This window comes from Plodia interpunctella, chromosome 8 (assembly GCF_027563975.2).
Source record: "Plodia interpunctella isolate USDA-ARS_2022_Savannah chromosome 8, ilPloInte3.2, whole genome shotgun sequence".
NCBI classification, from domain to species: domain Eukaryota; kingdom Metazoa; phylum Arthropoda; class Insecta; order Lepidoptera; family Pyralidae; genus Plodia; species Plodia interpunctella.
The window spans coordinates 7,221,506-7,242,519 of NC_071301.1; the positions used below are offsets into that span (position 1 = coordinate 7,221,506).

Genomic DNA, 21,014 nt, shown 5'->3' on the forward strand with positions numbered 1-21,014 from the left:
ATTGGGTTTTAGTTCTTAAATTTATGAATTGTAAGTATATATTATGTGTATGCGATTACTTGCCACTACACGCGGTAGGTAGTCGTCGAAGTCATATTAGATGCCTTTAGGCAACTTGAATAATATAAAAAATACTAGAAAAGGAAAACAATCGATTTTATATTTTTTGGGGGTTTATGTCACTTCGCCACTGTCAAATTTGACGCGTATTTGCAAGTTCAATGGTTAAAGTTACCGCCACACCAAACCTTTGTTCGACAACGCACTGACTGTTATAGCAACGCAACTTTGGCGTACATAAATTCAATACATATCAAAAATACCATAGACAAATAAAATTAGCTAAAAGAAATTTAAAAAGAAGTACAAGTTAAAACGAACTCAACATGCATATAGAAAATGCATGCAAACTACTCAATAAAGACTATATCTAATTAGCCATAACGCGACTTGGCAGACACCAGCAGTGGGCAACTTGGGACATAAACCGCTTTATTTAATGAGATCCTATTTCCTTGCGTGGAAAAATGTACTCCTTAATGTTATTTGGAACACCCAGAGTGAAACGAGTTGAAGATAAGAATTTAATATGATTTGAAAACCGGTCGAGTTGCTAGATTTCTGATCGGTATGGGGTGTTTATTTTACAAGAAGAAAAATAAAATTACATTATATTTGCGTTAAAGTTTTTTAATGCCTATCAGCCGACGAAGTGTTTCGATTTACGCTAAGTTCAAGTGCCTTCTGAAACCAAGGACATTTTTAATATAATTTTGTATTACAGGGTTATCCGGACCGGGGTCTTGTATGTTTATAAGACATCCGCTTTGAGTTAGTATCATTTTAATACAAGTCTTGAATTTTTCTTGAAACTTTTTGGCCAATTCAAACGGTACAGTCTATCCCTATATATCTATTTTATCTAGCAGGAAGCAACAACACAGCCAAGTTTAAAACCACACAATTAAAGGTAAAGCGCACACCGCACCGGGCCGAGCAAACAGGCAGGATTGCAGTGGATGACATCTGATTAAACATTGCCTGCGTTTTTCAACAATTCATTAAGGAGAGGCGTCGTTTTTCTTTATTTTCTATTTATTTTTTATTATTACTTAGTATTGTTTAGTAAAAAAATGTTTTGAAAACTTGACGAGTTATAAGTGCGACTGTATATAAAAAACTACTATTTAAGTATTTCAGAATTATTTGTATCAAATTAATGATGGCCCTTACTGGCTTCGCTTGAGTAAAAACATAAGAATTTATACACCAAAACCTTCCTCAGGAATTATCTATTGGTGAAATCCTAATGAGTTTATTGCCAACGAACAGACGTAGCAGAGGACTTTGTTTTATAATATGTAAGGATAAAGTCATAGAATGTGTAAGATTAACAGTAAAGTTTTTACATGACAGTAACAGCACTTGAAATCATCATTAATTTAAATATGTACGAAAAATAATTAATGCTACATTTCTTCATAGAATATTTTTCTGTATAATTTCAGGCAATTTTTCTCTAATTTATTAAATGTTATTTCAGTAAAATGTTGATTTTGGAAACTTGGTCCGTCGGCTGTTTTTATAATTTCGTTTAATTAGGTGCGTTTACGAGTATATTAATTAACGTAGGATTCCATATCTACCTAAGTAATTAAAATATTTTTCATTTCTTTTTGCCGAAAAATTACACGAACTTTTCTATTGCTCTTCCTTAATTATGTTTTCAGTTCTGATAACTTTTTTCTAAAACCAATTATATTATGATTTAGAAGAAATATCTGTAAGAACACTAAATAGACCCATATACTACCTACATAATTGTGAAATTATTAATATATCATTTTAAGTCAAAAGATCGTTCTTTCAAATCGCAGTCCAATTTAGACATGGAAATATACATGGATTGATACTGAAACTATTCAAAAACTACGACAAAAAAGTCTAAAACTCCACTGCTTTTTTCTTCCGCTCTGTCTGTCTGGATTCGTGCTAATATTTGCTTCCCCGCATTATTACTCTGCACAATGGGGGGTTTAGGCTAGGTGATGAGCCAGGACCTGTGCATTGCCTCCAGGATTTCATTATTTCGTGTAATTAGAGCATTTTTTTTTACTTATCGTTTTGTTTGTGGCGGAAATGAGGATCGAAATATGAATTTTGAAGATGAAATGAAAAATGAAAACGATGATAGTTGTTGAAACATAATTCGTAGAATATTCGCTGCCTTTAAAGTTGTATCATTAATTTCTGTACTTCTTTGTATTTTGTTACGTCCAATAAAGTTACTTCAAAGAAAAAACTAACAAAATTAAAATTGTATTGTATTATTTTTACTTTGTGAGATTTGATGTAATCTATTACATAAAATTAGTTGTGAAACATTTTTAAATTTTGTCTCATCAAAACTTTTCTGAACTCCCAAAGTAACTTCTAACATACGAAAGTAACTTTTTGAATTCTTATACAAATAGAAGCGCAAATACACAGCATGAGTTAAATATAATCCTATGTCCAAATTTTCCCGTCTAAATACAGAATCTCATTTCTAAACAAAATCTTACACACACCGCACGTATTTCTAGGGATGTGATAAACTCATGTAAAAATATATAGCAGCTACAGCCCTGAGCTAAGTCAACAGCCGTCTCATAACTGGATAGGAAGGCACATACATTTTTGATGAGACCCTTTCTGCCCTGTCTACTCTCCCTGAGGCATCGTGACTACAGGGCGCTTTGCATTTTGCTTACAATTCATGCTGTGTGCTAATTTATTTTGACATGTTTTTCTTGGCCTCGTGTACGCCCTAAATTTAGCTTCGTGGGAAAATGATAGTGGTTTTGGAGAAACACCATTAGAATATTTTAAAGGATAAGATAAATAAAATACAAAATTTACAACAGGTGTATTTATTAGTATTTCTCTTGTCAATTTTTAACATATGAATTATATAAATACAGATAAGTATATGAAAACAGGAAAAAAAACATCCACCATACAATTTCCGAATAATAGCTACCGTCTCATCAAAAAATTAACGAGATTCAACAATTTTGGCTTACATCCAATGGTCTAACGAAGTCCCCGTCTAGATGATTGATAGTGCCATAACACCTTGTTGCTCTCTCACTCTCTCCTGTTTGACAGTGGCATGATGAATTGTTGCTTTCTCACTCTCTCCTGATTGAGTGTGGGCTTTTTGTTATGTTTGATCAGCTAACCGATGGTCCGACTGATTGGGTGCTTCAATGTTAATTCTTAAACAAGACCCTATTGTGCTCGGTGCACGTTAAAACGTCAGACACACGGGCAAGAAGTTTAGACAACAAATACAAAATCATAAGTTGAAATTTAATAGTGTCTATAGTGTAGATACCACCACGTATACTATTTCAGTATCGTTAAAATATTTTTTTTTGTTTAGATTTTATTATATGTATATTCATCATCATCATCATTATATGTATATTCAGATGATTATAATATAAGAGTTAACTTATTATCATTTAACCTTGATTTTCACTATCCAGTCACAATATTTTAAGCATATCTCTTCTCTCATTTTAGCTAGTTTTTCCTTTACTAGCGCATCTAGCCAGAACAAATTTCAACATAAAATTATGCAGAACCTGTAATTTTTTTTCTTCATTGGTTTACATTAAATATCATCTCATTTTATTTCAACAATAATTAAAAGAAAAAGTTATAAAGTCTTATTAAAATTAAAAACTATTACTAATGGCGCAACCCACTGGTGAGTTGCACCATCAAATTTGACGATCATTTTAACTGGCGCGCCGCTGACGTTTAGACAAAATGGTGTACTTTGCGTTTTTCTGCGCACGTTAAAGTTAACGTTTAAGTTAATGGTGCAACCCACGCCTAATGTCATTTTCTAGTTGTTAGTAACTTTCCGTTCTGAGTTGATATATATGTTTAGCATATGTGTAGCAAATGTTTATCTGAATCTCGTTCTGTTGTACGGCTGTTAATATTTGACATCCAGAGAATCTGTGTGTCCACTCTATAAGTGGCAGTAATAAGCCTGTCAATAAATCATAGTTTTTTATACAGTAAGCGTAAAAAGTCTCGATTGCAAATTGTTCCCATGTCAAATTGGCATGTTGCGGCTAAGTAGGAGACTGCTATATGCCTACACAAAGCCTAGCCACTATAAGATACAATTTATGAGTTTAATATAATCTCCGCCTTTGTTCAAGAATGTTTCGCGATGGTGGATAATTTGACTTAAATTGAATCGTTTTTTTCCCCTTTTTGTGGTACATAAAGACGTAAGTATATACATCGTGATATTTTATTAGTGCGATTTGGTTATATGAGTTTGTATACCAATATGATTAATATGCAGTTGTTTTATAGACCATCACTTGCTTCTGGTGTAGGAAAACAATATCGTGAGGAAACCTGCTCACTGGTTGACAGTTTAAGTTCATTAGCATTTATGCGACTACTTGTCACCTAAATGTCGGTGGATAGTCGTAAGTCATGTCAGATGCTTTTAGGCGACTTGAATAGAATCTGACAAAAGCATTGTTAGCAATACATACACGAAAACAAGTGCTGTTTGGATATATCAATATATTTTTGTAAAACCTTCACAAAGTAGGCAAGGTTTTAGACATCAAAATCGAATATTTTTCGAGAGAGAGCGAGTATAAAAACGTATGTTTTCAATGAAAATACAATCAAACGAAATCGTACCTTACCATCCAAATCTGTACAAACATTGGAGCGTATGGAGCCGATATAAAAAACTTGAAAATCAATACTAAATAATAGCGAACCGTTTCGAAAAGTTAACATTGGAAGCTCGGGAGTATGCAGGCCATGTTTGATTGATTGCAGCTCAAATACGCAGATTTTTTATTCCATCAATGTTTGCAAGCTTTAACTTGCAGATTCTATTGTTACTAGGCATGACATACAGACATGACATTGGGACATCATTTTGATAATAATGTAAGGATTATCTATTTGTAATTTTAATAATTAATTATTTCAACGATTTGACTACATATGATTTGTCTGCATTCATGCGATATGGAGTCAATCATTTGCTACGCTACAATAGTCAGATGATAATTATAGTTTGTATGAAAACTATTCATTGTCAGACTTATATTTTATTCTTGACTTTTTCCCGATTAAGTAGGCTCTGCACAGTACGTAAATCCTTTCTTTTTTGTATCAACAGAAAAATATATTACCATTACGCTTTTGGATTGCCATAAAACTGTTTTTTTAACAAAGATAATCTCATATATTAGTGAATACCGGAGCCAAACTCGCATATTTCTCTTAACTGATCATGTTTATTACGAAACTTATTGTTGACATTCCTCGAGTGAGATCACTTTTACATCACCGCTGAAGAATCTCAGAGGAGCAACTAAAGAATTTATTGTCACAGCTCTATCTAGGACATCCATTACACTAACGATCACTAATTCGTCCCGAATACTATTTTATCAGTCGGATATAGTTCAGAATTGTGGATGTTCTTTATTCAAATCCTCAAATGATATGACTTTTACGAGTATCGCCATCTGACGGCAGTAAACGCCTACTGGTGAACTTAACATTCGACTAGCCAGGAAAACATCGTGAACAAAACTTCCGCGTTTTCTTACGATGTTTTTCATTATCAGTCATAAATGGAGGTTTATAACAATGAACCTGGGTCCCTTCTATCACATACAATAATATAATACAACGCCTCGAACGAATTTAAATAATAAATATGCACTATATTTATTTTTCTTATGTCGCAAAATAATGTTTTATTCCGAATCTGTCCGAATCTTATCTATGACTGAGAAATGAATTAAAGTATTCTAATTTGATAGCCGGAAATAAATAAGATGATGGAAAGAAATAAAAATGATTTTGGTAAATTAAAGTCTGTAAATTAATTAATCATTGTCGTAACATTTTTTTTTAATAACTTTAAATGTCTTTGCCCACCAGTGGAACACAAACAAAAAAAAATACTACATTTCAGAATCATGATAGCAAAATAATAAGTATTGTAATGGATTCAGTATTCCTGCATCCAACTTTAAAGATGATTTGTTTTAAATTCTGCTACAAGTTGATGAATATCGCATTCGTGTATTGGTATAATGATCCTGGCTTGCACCGTATTCAATGGCATTTTGCATACAATATGCGGGATGGATTTATATTAATATATGGCCAATGTCAGAGTTGGTTGGTTACAATAAATTATTCATCGCACAAAGTCCGATTTGATGTACTTCTCTTGTGTCTACTTCATTATGTCTGTTTCTTCATAGTAGGTAGGTAAAAAATAAATAAATATGCATGGACATATCACACAGATTGAGTTGGCCCCAAAGTAAGTTCAAGATATACATATAAGTACATACGAAATAATAAGATATATAGTATCTTGGGTATCTACCCAAAATATTTTTATAATTCACTTGAAACTTCACATAAATAAGGATCACCTTTAAAATCTTTTCATCACGTAGATTTTGTTTTAAAGTATACATCATCGAGTCTGTTGTCATCTTTTTTTTTATTTGGTTTGCCAACGACTGTCACAATAATACATGCAAGTACTAAACATTCCACTTATGACTACGATTCGACATTCGAAGAAGAGTATACTTCTAACCTTCTAAGTAGACTCTTGTTCGATAGGATTCCATGCATGTAAAAGCATCTATTAATGGATGTAAAGAGAGTAAACCATCAATTTTCTACCACTATAACAATGTATAAAAATCACGGACGCTGCTTACCCTCTCATAAATATTCAGTTTACATATTATTGTTCTCGGTTGTCGGTAATTAGATCGCCCACTGAAGTAGCGACAAAGCTCTGAATAAAAAAAGTACAGAAGGATAACTCACACGTTTCTATATAAAATAATTCTAGAAATTATTCTCTCATTTTGTGGCAGAGCTACGATAAATTTTTTATCAAAAATTAGCTAAGTACGTTTATTGTCTCTTAAAAAACTGTTAATTTCGTTACTAAAGAGTTACTAAACTTGATACAATATTATTTATATCGTAAAAATAACTAGAAATATTGAATAATTATTGTTTTTAGAAACATTGCTTTACAATAAAACAATGTTTTCTAGTATAAACATCAGATTCGAAAAAACAATGCAATTACAACCGCATATACAACCATTGATATGCGAAATTCTAGACTACATTATTACCTATCACTTTAAATAACTACAAATTACCTACATAAATAAATTACCTATATTAATTTAATGAATTAGTTTTTAGTTTAAACTTATATAATTTTGTATTTCTATTGTTAAAAAAAATTGACAAAATGATAAAAAAAACCATTATTTTTTTTTTTTATTTCATAAAAAAGTTAAAGCGTGTTAAGGTAAAGCGTGTTTTGTATCTTTCTGACAATTTAAAAATAATATAAAAATAATATTAATAAATCGAATATTATAAAGTGTGACAGTGACAAAACATACTTTAGCTTTAACTTTTTTATACATAACGGGATCGATCTGTACTATACATATTTTGTAAAAGTAGCGACAAAGTTAGTAATGAATTGCCTTAGCAGGGTACAAGTACTGCCATTATGTGCACGAAGCTCATTAAAGTTGCATTGAAATATTATGGCGAAAGTGATGATATCTTCTGAAATGCTAATTAGTGATAACTTCGATGGAGAACCGGCTTGAACCATCTGTAGAAAGATGCTAGTCGTTTGTAGCTTTTACAAAAACAATTCAGATTAAAGAAGCAGGTTCTAGAATCTAGAAGGTTCTAGAACCTGCTTCTTTGGTTCTAGGTTTGGTTCAAGGTTCTAGAATAAACAATTGGATAGAACTGAAACTAGAATAAAAATAAAAAAAACTATATATTTTTCTGGTCTTATGTTTTTCACTAAATACCTATGTAGATAGATCTTGTATATATTACAAGAAATCCATAGGTACATTTAAGTCGTTCCACGTGAAGTAGTAAGTAATAAAGAAATAAAAAACTCACATATTATCTATTTATAGAAAATTTCAAAAGTCGGTAAGTAAAATATGACCCGTATTTTTAATTAATAAGTAAATTAGTATGCAGATATTATTAGTTTAGAAGAAACGAAAACATCTATTCTCTGAAGTTGGAAAAAATAGCAAACTATTCAAATAACCACGTACAAAATTTGTAACGATAACCCAGAGTGTATGACGAATAGCAAGTTTTACAAGCTGTCTATAAGACGAATGCCGAACATGACCTTACAATTTATATTTTGAGCAAGAAATTTATAAACAAATAGAATCAATATCTGCGTTGAATATACGGAAACTTTGTCAAATCTTTACTTTTATTCTTTCTAAGAGACAGACAGGTGGTTCTAAATTCGAATACACCATGTTTATTTATGAAATTAGATATTCGATATCCAACTTATTGGATAAATAAATGTGTGACATAAATTAAAGGTACTTAGCAATGAACTTTCAAACCCGTTGTTTTTATTATTGTTATTGGGGATCATCTTAGTACAAATTGTTTTATTATCCGTGATAAATATTTTAATTCATAAACGTCTAAATAAACAGTCATAATACAAAATTTTGGTTCAGTAATCAGTAAATTGACTCATGAATTTGTAAGAAAGTGCAAACTCCAAAGTAAATTGTAAGCTCCTTGGTTTCGACCCATAAATCAAGTCGAGGCGTACGATCAAAACTGACATGGATATCTCATACTATAACCTCTCGAGACGTAACGAATACAACTTTTTAGGGTTACGCTCGAGGCGATTAGACCCCTGTTAGGCTTGCGATGTAAAGTCATTAGGCCTAGTCTGCCTTGTAATTTATTATAACATTGTTCTACTAGACATCGTAAAGAGAAAAGCTTCACTCTGATATACTGGTTGTTTATAATTATTATAAAAATTAAGAAATGATGATTAATTTTAGTTTAGAACTAAACGTAGCTGGTGTGATTTCTCGAACTCCATTTGATTTAGCTGAAGGGAAAAGAGAATTAGTACCGATCAGGATTTAATATTGAATATAGTAGAGGGGAATTTGCATTAATTTTTTAAACTGAATATTCAATAATTTTATTTATAAGTTTAATTTTTATTTTATTATTTATAGGGGGATATAGAAAAAAAATTACTGTTTCTATGAGAATTATTAGAAATTATTCGAATATATTCTGCGTTATTTAGTATCAAACATACTCACACTATTGGAAGTGCGTCATGTATTTTTTGAAATCTGTACGGGGCCCTCTCCCCGTTAAATCACACAACCACTCAACTTTTTTCCACTCAAGCGCACTCGTAAGTCTACGGATGAATAGTAATAAAAAGTTTATGATTATAGCGTTCATGGAAATAAAACTGTGTGATACGAAAAAGGAGCCACAAATTGGAGAACAAAGTCGTGAAGCAAAACTCATAGGCATATCTATCTCATAGGCAATAGAAAATAAATAAAAGACTACAAAACGTTATAAACAGACACCCAATCAATCAATTGTTGCATTTAATGCGCGAGTGCCACTAGAGATCGTCCTGACAAACAAATTGGCGCACGCGCAATATGATAGATGGCCGACGAAACAAAAGTAAAGTATTGCAATCATTGTATATTCGGCTTGACGCGCACTATTGTGTATATTGGTTTGTCATTGACATGAAAAAAAATATATTTTGAACTCATTCCTCTCCTTTTCTCATCTCCGCATGTTTCCAATTGCATTCGGAACTGTGATGCTGTGAAGCCCATGATCAGCGTAAAAAATAACGTTAGATTATATTTTACTATTATTTGAGATTCGTCTGTGATGATAATCAGCCGTCTGTCTAAAGTCAAGCCTCCTTGGAAATATTGTTGCCTATCAGTTTTAGCTATGTGTCCCTTAGTCGCCCCATACAGCATCCACGGGAGGATATGGAGTGATCCTATTCTATAGTGTAATCACACACCATATATGTATTTATAGTACATTCCTTTTACAATGATTTATGAAAAAAAAATGCTTGTGTCATTGTTTGTTCAAGAATTTAAATACGAAAGTATTAATAATTTAATCTAAGACTGAATAGTTAACGTAAAATTTTACAAGTACACTGAAAGGCAAGTCACCCTTTTACCCTGCATTCTACGCAGAGAGTAATACAAATTTCCCATGAATATAGGGTGAATAGATGTGCTATCGACTGTACTAAGTGAAAACTGATTCAGCCAATTACACATGCTGCAACCAATCATCGTTTGACACAATTCGAATTGTTGTTTGAGCGTTTTGCCTTGATTGATACAAATCGAGGCCAATCACTGATTTATCAGTTCTATTTCTATTCTCTTATATGCTGTAATTATTGCTTCACTATGCCAATCTTCATAACCAGTTGTGATATATTTTCTATAGTTGTATAAGCTTTTGTTAAAATGACTTTAAATTATCAATTTTATTAATTACGTGATTTCATTTGTTCTCACTCAAGTATATTGTCTTATCAAACATTTATTGTATACTCAAGCATTGGAGCCCAGGGTTCGTTTTCCTATTTTTCGCCTCCACACGGTCATCAGACCCTAGTTATCAGACCAATGCGCGAGTTAGTCAAGCCGCGTAACCGGCTTGAATACGAGAGGAACTCGTGTGTCACACATCTAATGAACCAATGTCAACACAGATGAGCGTATGAGCCTTTGATTGTGGGAAGAAACCATTGAGCATACCTCACATGATAAGACTATCTTTGCACCGACCTACTTGAGTGCGCAGTCTATTTAGCAATTTCCAAGTACCAAGCATCAGGGCTGATCATGACTAAGCGGTGGTTCCTCTCTCGGGCCATTTTTTCCGGTACTTTGTATCTCAACAATCTCAGACTCAAGTCTGGATGTTTTAGTGTCGATACATAGGTAGCGGACTTACGCTTCTTAAGAATCTAAAAAAATATACCTTGGTTTTCTTTCATCTTTAAATTATCGGTAACAATAAAACCAGCTAGTTTCACAAATTTTCGAGAGAAAGCAGAAGGCTGATGAATACACGATGTGTTCAGCAAATTGGATTTACTTAAGTCGTGCTTTGTAATTCAGAGGCCAAACTCTATAAAAGCTTAATCTAAAGTTCAAACATCTAAGCCTTCCTCAAAGCTTTGGAATGTCCAACAAAAGGCGGCAATAAAATAGAGTAAAACTACAAAGTATGGAGTGTACACAGTGAACACTCCGGTACCATCACAGTTGAAACGAAGTTGTTGTTTTGTATAATAGTTATGGACATTTGTCTCTACTATTAGCATTTATTATAGAGATTTTTCAATACTGTAACAATTTATGTCGCTTAAATTATTAAGTTATGGTTAATTATAATAATTGACACATCCAATTTGCCACATAGGTATTTATAACCTCCTCCTGCAATGAAAGTGAATTTGACATACATTTTGAAGCGAGATCGTTTTGGCATCGTGAAAATATTTCACAAATTCTTGGACCAAAATTGACCCAAAAATTAACGTTGCCGTTGTCAATCCATACTAATATTATAAAGAAAAAAAATGTGTGTTCGGGCCGCTATTTAAAAAAAACCCCTGCAACCGAAACGGTGAAAAATTCCGGAGCGATCGAAATTAATCGAATCTAATTGCATTCCAGCTCCACTTTCATACTGTTCTACATCTGTGTCATATCTATTTTGTGGCAATACATCTGTGAAAATAAAACAATCAATCACGAGCCATGCTCATTGTGCTCAGATGCCAGAGATTTATTTACATAAAATTGATGAATGTCAGTTAACATTGGCTGACCTTGACCCCGGCCATCAAACTCCATCAGTATGGCTAATAAGCGAAAAATTGTATTCCGTTTGCGAACCGCTATTTTTGGAACGAATTACAGTGATAGTGTGAGCTCCTGAGTGAATATTTTATTATTTATTTTTAAGTCACTTAAATTTTTCATAATATCTACAGTTTTATTGAAATTCGAGACCAATCACATTAAATAAATAAATAAATATATTAAGACACAGATTGAGCTAGCCCCAAAGTAAGTTCGAGACTTGTATTATGGAATACTAACTCAACGATAATATATTTTATAACAAATACTTATACATAAACATCCAAGACCCGGGCCAATCAGAAAAAGATCATTTTCCATCATGACCCAACCGGGGTTCGAACCCGGGTCCTCTAGGTCAGTGGCAAGAACTTTACCACTGCGCCACCGAAGTCGTCAATATTGCAGTGTGATTGTCGTTGCGTCACAATAGGGTAATGTGATTGGTTCGCTGAGTCTCACTTCGAATCGACTCAATGGTGGGATGTAAATAGCAAACCCACACTTGGCCCTCGGGTGGATGAAAAGTATGGAAATGACCTTGGGCTCTTTAGGAAGCAACTAGGCAATGCTCAGGTGATTGTAACGGAAAATAATATAATATAAATATAAACAAAGGTATATTCATTAAACAGACGTGCTAAGTCAAAATCAATCAAGTCTAGGCACTATGGTATTTGCATCTAAGTATAGTTAATTAATGTCGCGACAAGTCTTAATCAATTTATATCAATATCGCCAATGGCCCGCTCTGTGCTTGTTAGTGGATATTAATATGAATTTCCTAATAGGGTTGGTAACTTCTTTTGTGGTATTGACTGGTAAAACTCATCCTCAGAATAGATTTAAGTTGACTGGTGCAACCTACTGCCCAAAAAAAAACGCAACGTACGTCAACAATCAACTATTTTATCGCGTCGCGGTTAAAGTCAACGTCAAAGTTGACTGATGCGATGTACCCTTAATTACTTATATAAATAATTAAATAATTTAATACATATAGTGCTAAGATCACTAGCTTTAACATTTACAAGAAAAATCACGTCTGTAGGAGACGTGATTTTTCTTGAAGCTAATTAAAAAAAAAAACAAAGTAAACTTATTAATATATTAAGCAAGTACTTATTTCATAGCATTGCTCGACTTTAAACAATTACAAAGACGTTAGAAGTACCAATATCGAACCATTGTTTTTTTGGCGATACTGATTTGATCTATTATATAATCGTTAACATTTTAAGGCAATTGAAAGTCAATGCCATTACAACTTTCGCGTCCGCAAGGTTATAATTATCTTATCGATCATGGTTGATATTGTTTGAAACAATTGACCCACTTTTTACAGATCGATTATAGATGTTACAGTAGTTACGTATACATTTGATTGGTCAAGTTCAGTTTTATTTTTATTTTTGAGATACTGATTCGCTAATGTAACTACCAAGTACCTGCAAGTAGTTACACCAATGGAAAGCGAAAGTTTATAATTAGGATTATGAATATTAAGATATTGATAATCGTAATTATAAACTTATATTAAAATTTGATTCTAAAAGGAATATATCAATTATTTATTTATTATTTTTAATCCAGTTTTAAGCAGAAACAAATAAAATTTAATTTTAAATTTAAAAGTATCAAATAAAATATAATTTTATTTGAAATTCTCGTTGTAGATAACCCTGCGCGTCATCTATTCGAATTAAGGCAGAGCATGTGTGGCATCTATCATCCAATATGCAGCAATCGTAAATACTCGTGTCTCTACTTGTGACCACAGTGCAGACACGACTACGTATTGACAACGCTTTATTGTATGATTGGAAGTATATTTTACAAGTCGGTATACATACAGGTTGAATTTTTTAACATTAGCCAATTTTTGCACACAGTTTGGATTCTTCTTTTTCTTGTACGATATTCTTCTCCTACGATTTCGGAATTAGATTCTCCTGGACAAGTGTTGTGCCACGGTGACAGCTTTGTCGATGGCTGATATTTAGTCATCATGGAATACAGTATGCGTAGTGCGACTTTGCTATTTATATCTCACCATCGAGTCGATTCGCAGTGAGACGCAGCTAACCAATCACAGTGCGTCATTGTGACGCAATGACAACCACGCTGCAATGTTATTGGTTCGCTGCGTCTCACTTCGAATCGATTCGATAGTGAGAAGTGAAATGCGAATCCGCACTTCGTCCTCTGAAATTAGGGCACAGGGGGCAAGATTAGTGCTCCATAATTTGCGGCGAGGCGCCACACTATCTGGTTAGACTTTTAGTTTGGATTTCAACATTTCAATAAAAAAAATTGAATACCTACAAATATAAAAAATGTCAGCAGAAAAGATAAACTTTCTGTGCAAGTCGGACAGAAAGACGCACGAGTGATTTTAAATAATTTAATATAAATATCAGTTTTTAACTTTAGATGAACCTTAAAAAGCATTGCTTTAACGTAATGTTTACGGATCCAACTGACTAGATTTTGAATGAAAAATTCAAAGTATTTTGGTCGTTTTTCTATTGAATATTGCCAAGTTTTATTTTCTATATACGAATTTAGTTAATATTTAAATATAATCACCCTATATTATTACATAGATTTCAAACTATATTTTATCGCTGTTGGCACAATGTCGCTACATGGCGATCATTTTATTTAATATCATTATAGTATGTGTTAGGTGTCTTGATAACGAACAAGATTTAAGATGTACAAAGATCGAAACACAATTTGTCTTGTGTAGTATTATACAAGATAAACTTGGGTAAGTAATGATTTAACAGGTATTTCTTTCCTTATATGAGGTATAAATAAAATTATACCCGAGTCCATACTCGACTGTAATACTTTGAACCCCGAGGTCCGTCAAAATAAATCCTTAAAATTTTGATGATTTGGCCTTCTTCAAGAATGCTGTTGATGCATTTCAGCTATCAAAGGTTTTTATCCCTTAATTGCCTCGTTCGTTATCCACGGGAGTATATGGAGTGTTCCTATTCTAGGGCGGGAAGCACACATATTGGAATAAATATATAACTTATATATTAGGTCATTTACTCATGACTTACCTCATATCTAACCAAGGTATGAGGAATTAAAATCATATTACTATTTAATCTCAGTTGCATCAGTGAATTTTTTTTAAGAACGTTTAACTTTAAGCAGCGCACAACAATCCAAAATTCGCCATTTTATCTAATCAACTGCAGTGCGCAAGGTAAAGTTAACGTCAAAGTTTACTGGTGCAACTGAGGCGAGTGCCAACCACGTAAGATTTTAAGAGCAAACCTACAATTTTATTAATCTTAACCAAAGAAATTCATGGTACAGATTTAAATATTTGCCCGTAACCACCAAACAAAGCACTTAACCCCGAATGCATACCAAATTGAACACATGGACGCTACAGCCAATATTGATTGGAGCTGAAATACGTCAATTAGTGTTGCGATTCACTCGATTAAAATTACTTCGACATAGTTAACAGATATTCAAACTACAAAAGTGTAGAATAATAAACTATTCACTATTTGAAATAAATCAAACACATCATAAAAATGTACTCTGTGATAACACTAACATAAATAGTATATTCGTCATATTGTAACAATATCTTAATTAATATCATAATAATTATAATACTCATGAAAGTGACCGTCAAAAAAGAATAGTTCTCGTAATTTTATTAGCCTTAGTATTATATAAATGCTGAAGTGGCACACCTATAACGTTTTTATTTTTAGCGACAAAATATACAACATTTTGATTGATGGTGGCCTAATTAATTCGGTCCTTTATTGGGTCAAAATTAAGTTATTATAAGGTATATTACAGTTAAAATATGAAATCTTCTGTCAGTTTAAACTATTAATTATTTATAATATTATTAGTGACCAAGGTAAACATTTATGTTCAGTAATTAACGACATTCTTATGCCAGTTTTCAAATGTAACTAATAAAAATATTAAAGGCACAAGGCGGAATTACTGACGTTAATAGTATAAGTCAGTGGGAATTACCGATAAAGTATATCTTCCACTCTCTAATGTTATAGTAATAGCACATATAAATAAATATTCCAATAATATCAGATATATAAGACCTAAAGTCTAATCTGACACGTATTTTGATTACAATAACGGGTTAAACAATGTGCAAACAACTACTTTTGTTCCAAGAATTAGAATTGATCAAGTAACCACAGACTAGCGAATTAATGGCCCGATGACCAGATACATTATCTAGAATTTCGGCCAAGCTCTCTTAGGATGCGGTTCTACTGAGCTAACTCAAATATCGCCTAGCTTTAATATGTTGTATGATTGTAGAAAATAAATCAATCTTATTGGTGTAAATCATAGCTTCTAAGTACCATTTTTTTTGGCAAAGCAGTTCAGCTTGGCTCAAATGAAAGTGAAACTACAGAATTTTTATACAGTTTTGTTTTAGAATGTTAACTTAGATCAAGTGGACAGGTAGCCTTAAGGTCATTAATCTATCCATGCCTACGTTTAACTTGGATCCATCAATTATAGGGGTCAATGAACATTCGTTACTGATGATGGTGCCAAAATTGAAGTAGATGGGATATATTTGTTTAAAAGACAAGTTGGAATGAAATTTTAGAGTCAGATTATTTTCTATATTCTTATAAATATAATCGTAGCGTGTGTTAGTAAATAATGTAATAAAATATACGTCACTCGAATCTCATGGTATATTCCGAAGAGGGAAAGTTTTATAATGACCTTGAAATCACTTCTCTTGGGACTTATAGAGCTAATAAGATGTAGACAATATTTCTCTTTTTAAATATGATTAAAAGAAGGGGAGGCCTTTACCCGGCAGAGAGACATAACAACATACTACAAAAAATTATATATGAGTAATAATACTTACAAAACTTTAACATTATTTTCGACGTCGCGCAGAATCGAGACACAATAGATATACGAGTAGTATTGTTTGACTGACGCATTTGCACCGATTTGTTTTTGGGAAATAAATACTTTAAACCTTATTTAATTATATGCTAAATTATTTAAGTTTAAAACTATTTTTTTTTAAACATACTGCTATATTTTCTCATAGTATGTATAAACAAAGTTTTAATGCTATGTTAATTTGGTCAACACCCTAAACATTACATTAATCTTAATACCGCCTCTTATTATTTGATCTTGAACTTGCTCTAAATAAACCCTTATAAACGTTGATTAAGGTTGAAAATCAGATATTATTTATGCATATAAAAAGATTGATGTTACTGCCTATCAAGATTAGAATGATGACTAGACATAAATAAATGAAATAAGTACAATATAAAAATATTTTCGATGCTTCTTCTTGCATTAGCATAAAGACCAATGATTTGTCTTTGATTAATTCCACTCTTGTCAACATTGTTACTCGAACATAAACCGATGAGAACACAGAAACAAAACTTATGAAAAAATACTGAAGGATTATTGCAGATGCTCATATAAATTGTCATATTATTATAATATATCAAATGCTCATACAATATATTAGGTGCAATAAATAAAATAAATCTGGAGAATCTTTCTCTCATCTTCTGATGACCTCGGTGGCGCAGTGGTAAAGTTCTTGCCACTGAACCGAGAGGTCCTGGGTTCGATCCCCGGTCGGGTCATGATGGAAAATGGTCTTTTTCTGATTGTTTCGGGTCTTGGATGTTTATCTATATATGTATTTGTTATAAAATATAGTATCGTTGAGTTAGTATCCCATAACACAAGTCTCGAACTTACTTTGGGGCTAGCTCAATCTGTGTGATTTGTCCTAGTATATTTATTATTGATTTATTCATTTATCTTAGTGTATTCCCAATTACGTTCGGGGCTGTGACGCCGTGAGGTCCGAGGCTAACGAAAAAAAAAATTAACCTCAAAAAATTTGACGATTTGCCTGTGATTTTACAACCGACCGCCTGTTTGAAGTCAATCCTCCTGAGGAAAGCTATTGTTGTCATCATATCATGCTAACCTACCAAAAAATATGTTTGATATTTTGTCTGATATTGTCACTGTCTAATATTTGTATTAATCAATGATAATATGAGTGAAACTTTATTTCCATACCATCTACGATTTGTTATCGATATTCTTGTAATAAGAGTTACGCCTCTTCGTCATTCGTCTATTTGTACGTTTGGAATTGATAAGATATTTCATTGATGTATGTTTTATTACATTCAATATTTATTATTACTCGTTATAACTTGTAGATTTATTGTTCTCATATGTTCTCATGTTCGTAATAAAAAAATGTTGATATTTGTAGCTTTGGCTGTATACAATGATTTCTTTCCTGTTGTTCTTGAAGCCTTGGTGGTCCAGTGGTTAACCGGATATCTGTGGCCTAATATCGAAAGGTCGCAGTTCGAATCCTACTCGTGCCACCAAAAAATATGTTCGTGCTTGTATACTAATCTGACTGGTTCCGGTGAGAAACATCATGAGAAAACCTGTGCACTTGTTGACAGTTTAAGTTCACTAATGTATAAGCGACTACTTGCCTATAGATGTCGGTAGGTAGTCAAAGTCATTTTCAGATGCCATAAGTAACTTGAATAAAGTCTGACACTAATGTTAGCAATACACACTCGAAAAGAAAAATGCTTCCTGGATTACTGGTTGCGCTCTGTTGCTTTGCTTTGCTTCCTCAAGAATTTTGTGATAAAATATTCTCATACCTTATGTGCTATTCCAGGTTACATTCTATTGATACATCAAATTGTAATAAAATTCGTCCATAAACAGTCGGACGGACAGTTAATTTTTGTTGTTCAAATAGGAAGAATTTGTTATTACTATCACAATATTTCGTTTCATCACCAAAAATCTAAATCACAATACATAATTTTTGTTTTATACTACTGAAAAAATAAATTGGCATGCACCCACCTGATAGGAAGTGCTCACCACACAGCCTACAATACTAGAGGTGTCACACACGCGTTGCCCGCCCTGAAATAACACTTTTAAATAACTATATTGTAGTCTCTAGGGATAATCATGACAAGCTCATTCCACAATAGATATTACAAATTCAAATTCAAATCATTCAGAAATTAGACATTTTCCACGTCAATTATAATATTAAAAAGCAGATACATTAATATCCTATTATTTAATTTCAACATCGAAACTTTTGGCACAAACTTTGTCTGTTGACCCTTCTTTCGTATTCTCGTCCCGTAAAAGGGTATCCTAACTTTGTTTATGTCATCAAATGCACCAAAAACCAAGGTAGTTTGGGTAAGTGGGTTACATTTAGAACTTATACGAACTTCGGTAATATTATTATCCACTAAGTAAAAGGAGTAATAAGATGGTTCGAGGGTTACACACGATACCTTCTTAACGTAATTTGTTTTCCTTTCGGGTAGTTTTTCTGTTCGGTTAAATGGAATAAGAATCACACATTATCTACAATTTGCAAAGGTTTTTCCAGTTCTTTCTTTTATTTAGCAGTTTAGGGTTCCGTAAATCTTGTGCCGTATTCTATAGTAATAATACAAAATAAATATGTTTTTTGTAACAATTTTTTAATAATAAACGTGAATATTATCAAGTTCCATACCATAACCTGTAATTTCTTTTACTTTCCTCTCGGACCGCGTAAGCGAACAGACGTGTGCCCCACGATTTTTTACATAAATATTTTTTAATCAATTTATTTAATTAAAATTCCCTCTAAAAAATTAAGTGAAATACTAGGCGCGCATAAACCAGTGAAGTTTATCGAAGTGTGAAGAAGACAGAAATAAAGGATAAATATATATCGTGTTGTACTGATCTTATAATTTCTAAGTTTTTGTGCGGCGATCGGCTGGTCATCTTTTGTTCTCAATCCATTTTAACAAGAACTACATTAACATAAAATCTCAGTGTCTACGGGGATCTACGCTATCTGGTCGTACTGCAAACACATAAACTGCGAAATTAGGAACAAAAAGAAAAATGTCAAAAGTTTTAAGGTCGCCACCTGGTAACAGTGTACATCAAGTTTCCTCGGAAAATGATATTACCAACCTGGATCCTGATATACCATTGAGTTATGTGAGTAAACGAATGAAAAGACCTCGTCAGGAGGACCAAGAAAAAAATAATAATAGTAGTCTATTGACGAAAGAAGAATTATTAACTATATTGACTCAGTGGAAGAAGGATCAAGATGTGGTGCTAAATAGACTATCAGTTGATATAGCGGAACTGAAAGAACAGAACTCCAGTATCAAATCATCTAGCATGGAAGTAGAAAAGTCTATTCAGTTTATTTCCAAACAATATGAGGAAATGAAGATCAAACTACTTAATATGGAGCAAGAACGTAAAGAAAACTTGTCATATATAGCCTCGCTAGAGAATCAAATTGAGGACTTGCAAAAAAGGTCGAAGTCCGCAGTTGTCGAGGTCCGCAACCTACCTGTTAGCACACAGCAAAATAGGTCGGAAACACAACAAGATCTTTGCGACCTTATGCAAAAGACCTGCGGGACTATAAATGTCGATATAACGAAATCCGACATAAAAGATATATATAGGATTAAGAATAAAACTGGATCCACAATAGTGGTGACAGAATTAACATCTGTATTATCGAAAAACAAAATACTAGATGGAGTCAAGGAGTACAATAAAATTAATCCCCACAGTAAACTCTCAACGACATCGATTGGGCTACCGGGACCACGAGTGCCAATTTACATAACTGAAAGCTTGACGAATAAGGATCGCAAACTTTTCGGGCAGGCCCGGGATACTGCCAAAATCTCGGGGTTCAAATTCTGCTGGACCAATCGGGGCCGTATTTATATGCGGCAATCCGAAGGCGGTCCTCGTATAGAGATTAAAACTGAAGAGAATTTAAAAGCACTGAAAAAGGCATGACTAATTTTTATAATCTTAGTTGATATATTCAATTTTGCTAACGTTAAGTTTACCATAACTCAGTGTATCCCAAACCTCTATTCCAATACTCGATCCGCTGTTTTAGTCAAACTACCCACTTTTTATTATTATGCTATTGATAAAGTTGTCCTTGTGTCTCAAAAATCATCTATATCGCATACTAATTACTTTTACACTTATTTAGAATTAACATTATTTTTAATA

At 32.8% G+C, this 21,014-nt stretch overlaps 1 protein-coding gene and 1 long non-coding RNA gene across 2 annotated transcripts in view; one reads left to right on the plus strand and one right to left on the minus strand.

Moving 5' to 3' along the window:
* LOC128671972 (uncharacterized) overlaps positions 1-9,596 on the minus strand; it is a 99,895-nt gene extending 90,299 nt beyond the window's left edge. Inside the window, exon 1 of the long non-coding RNA XR_008404891.1 lies at positions 9,243-9,596. This is a non-coding gene — a long non-coding RNA (uncharacterized LOC128671972). The remainder of the gene's footprint in view (positions 1-9,242) is intronic.
* Positions 9,597-19,859: 10,263 nt separating this feature from the next.
* LOC128672168 (uncharacterized) lies at positions 19,860-20,789 on the plus strand. The gene has a single exon (XM_053749115.1). The coding sequence runs from the start codon at positions 19,860-19,862 to the stop codon at positions 20,787-20,789; it is 930 nt and encodes a 309-aa protein (XP_053605090.1).
* The last annotated feature ends 225 nt before the right edge of the window (positions 20,790-21,014 follow it).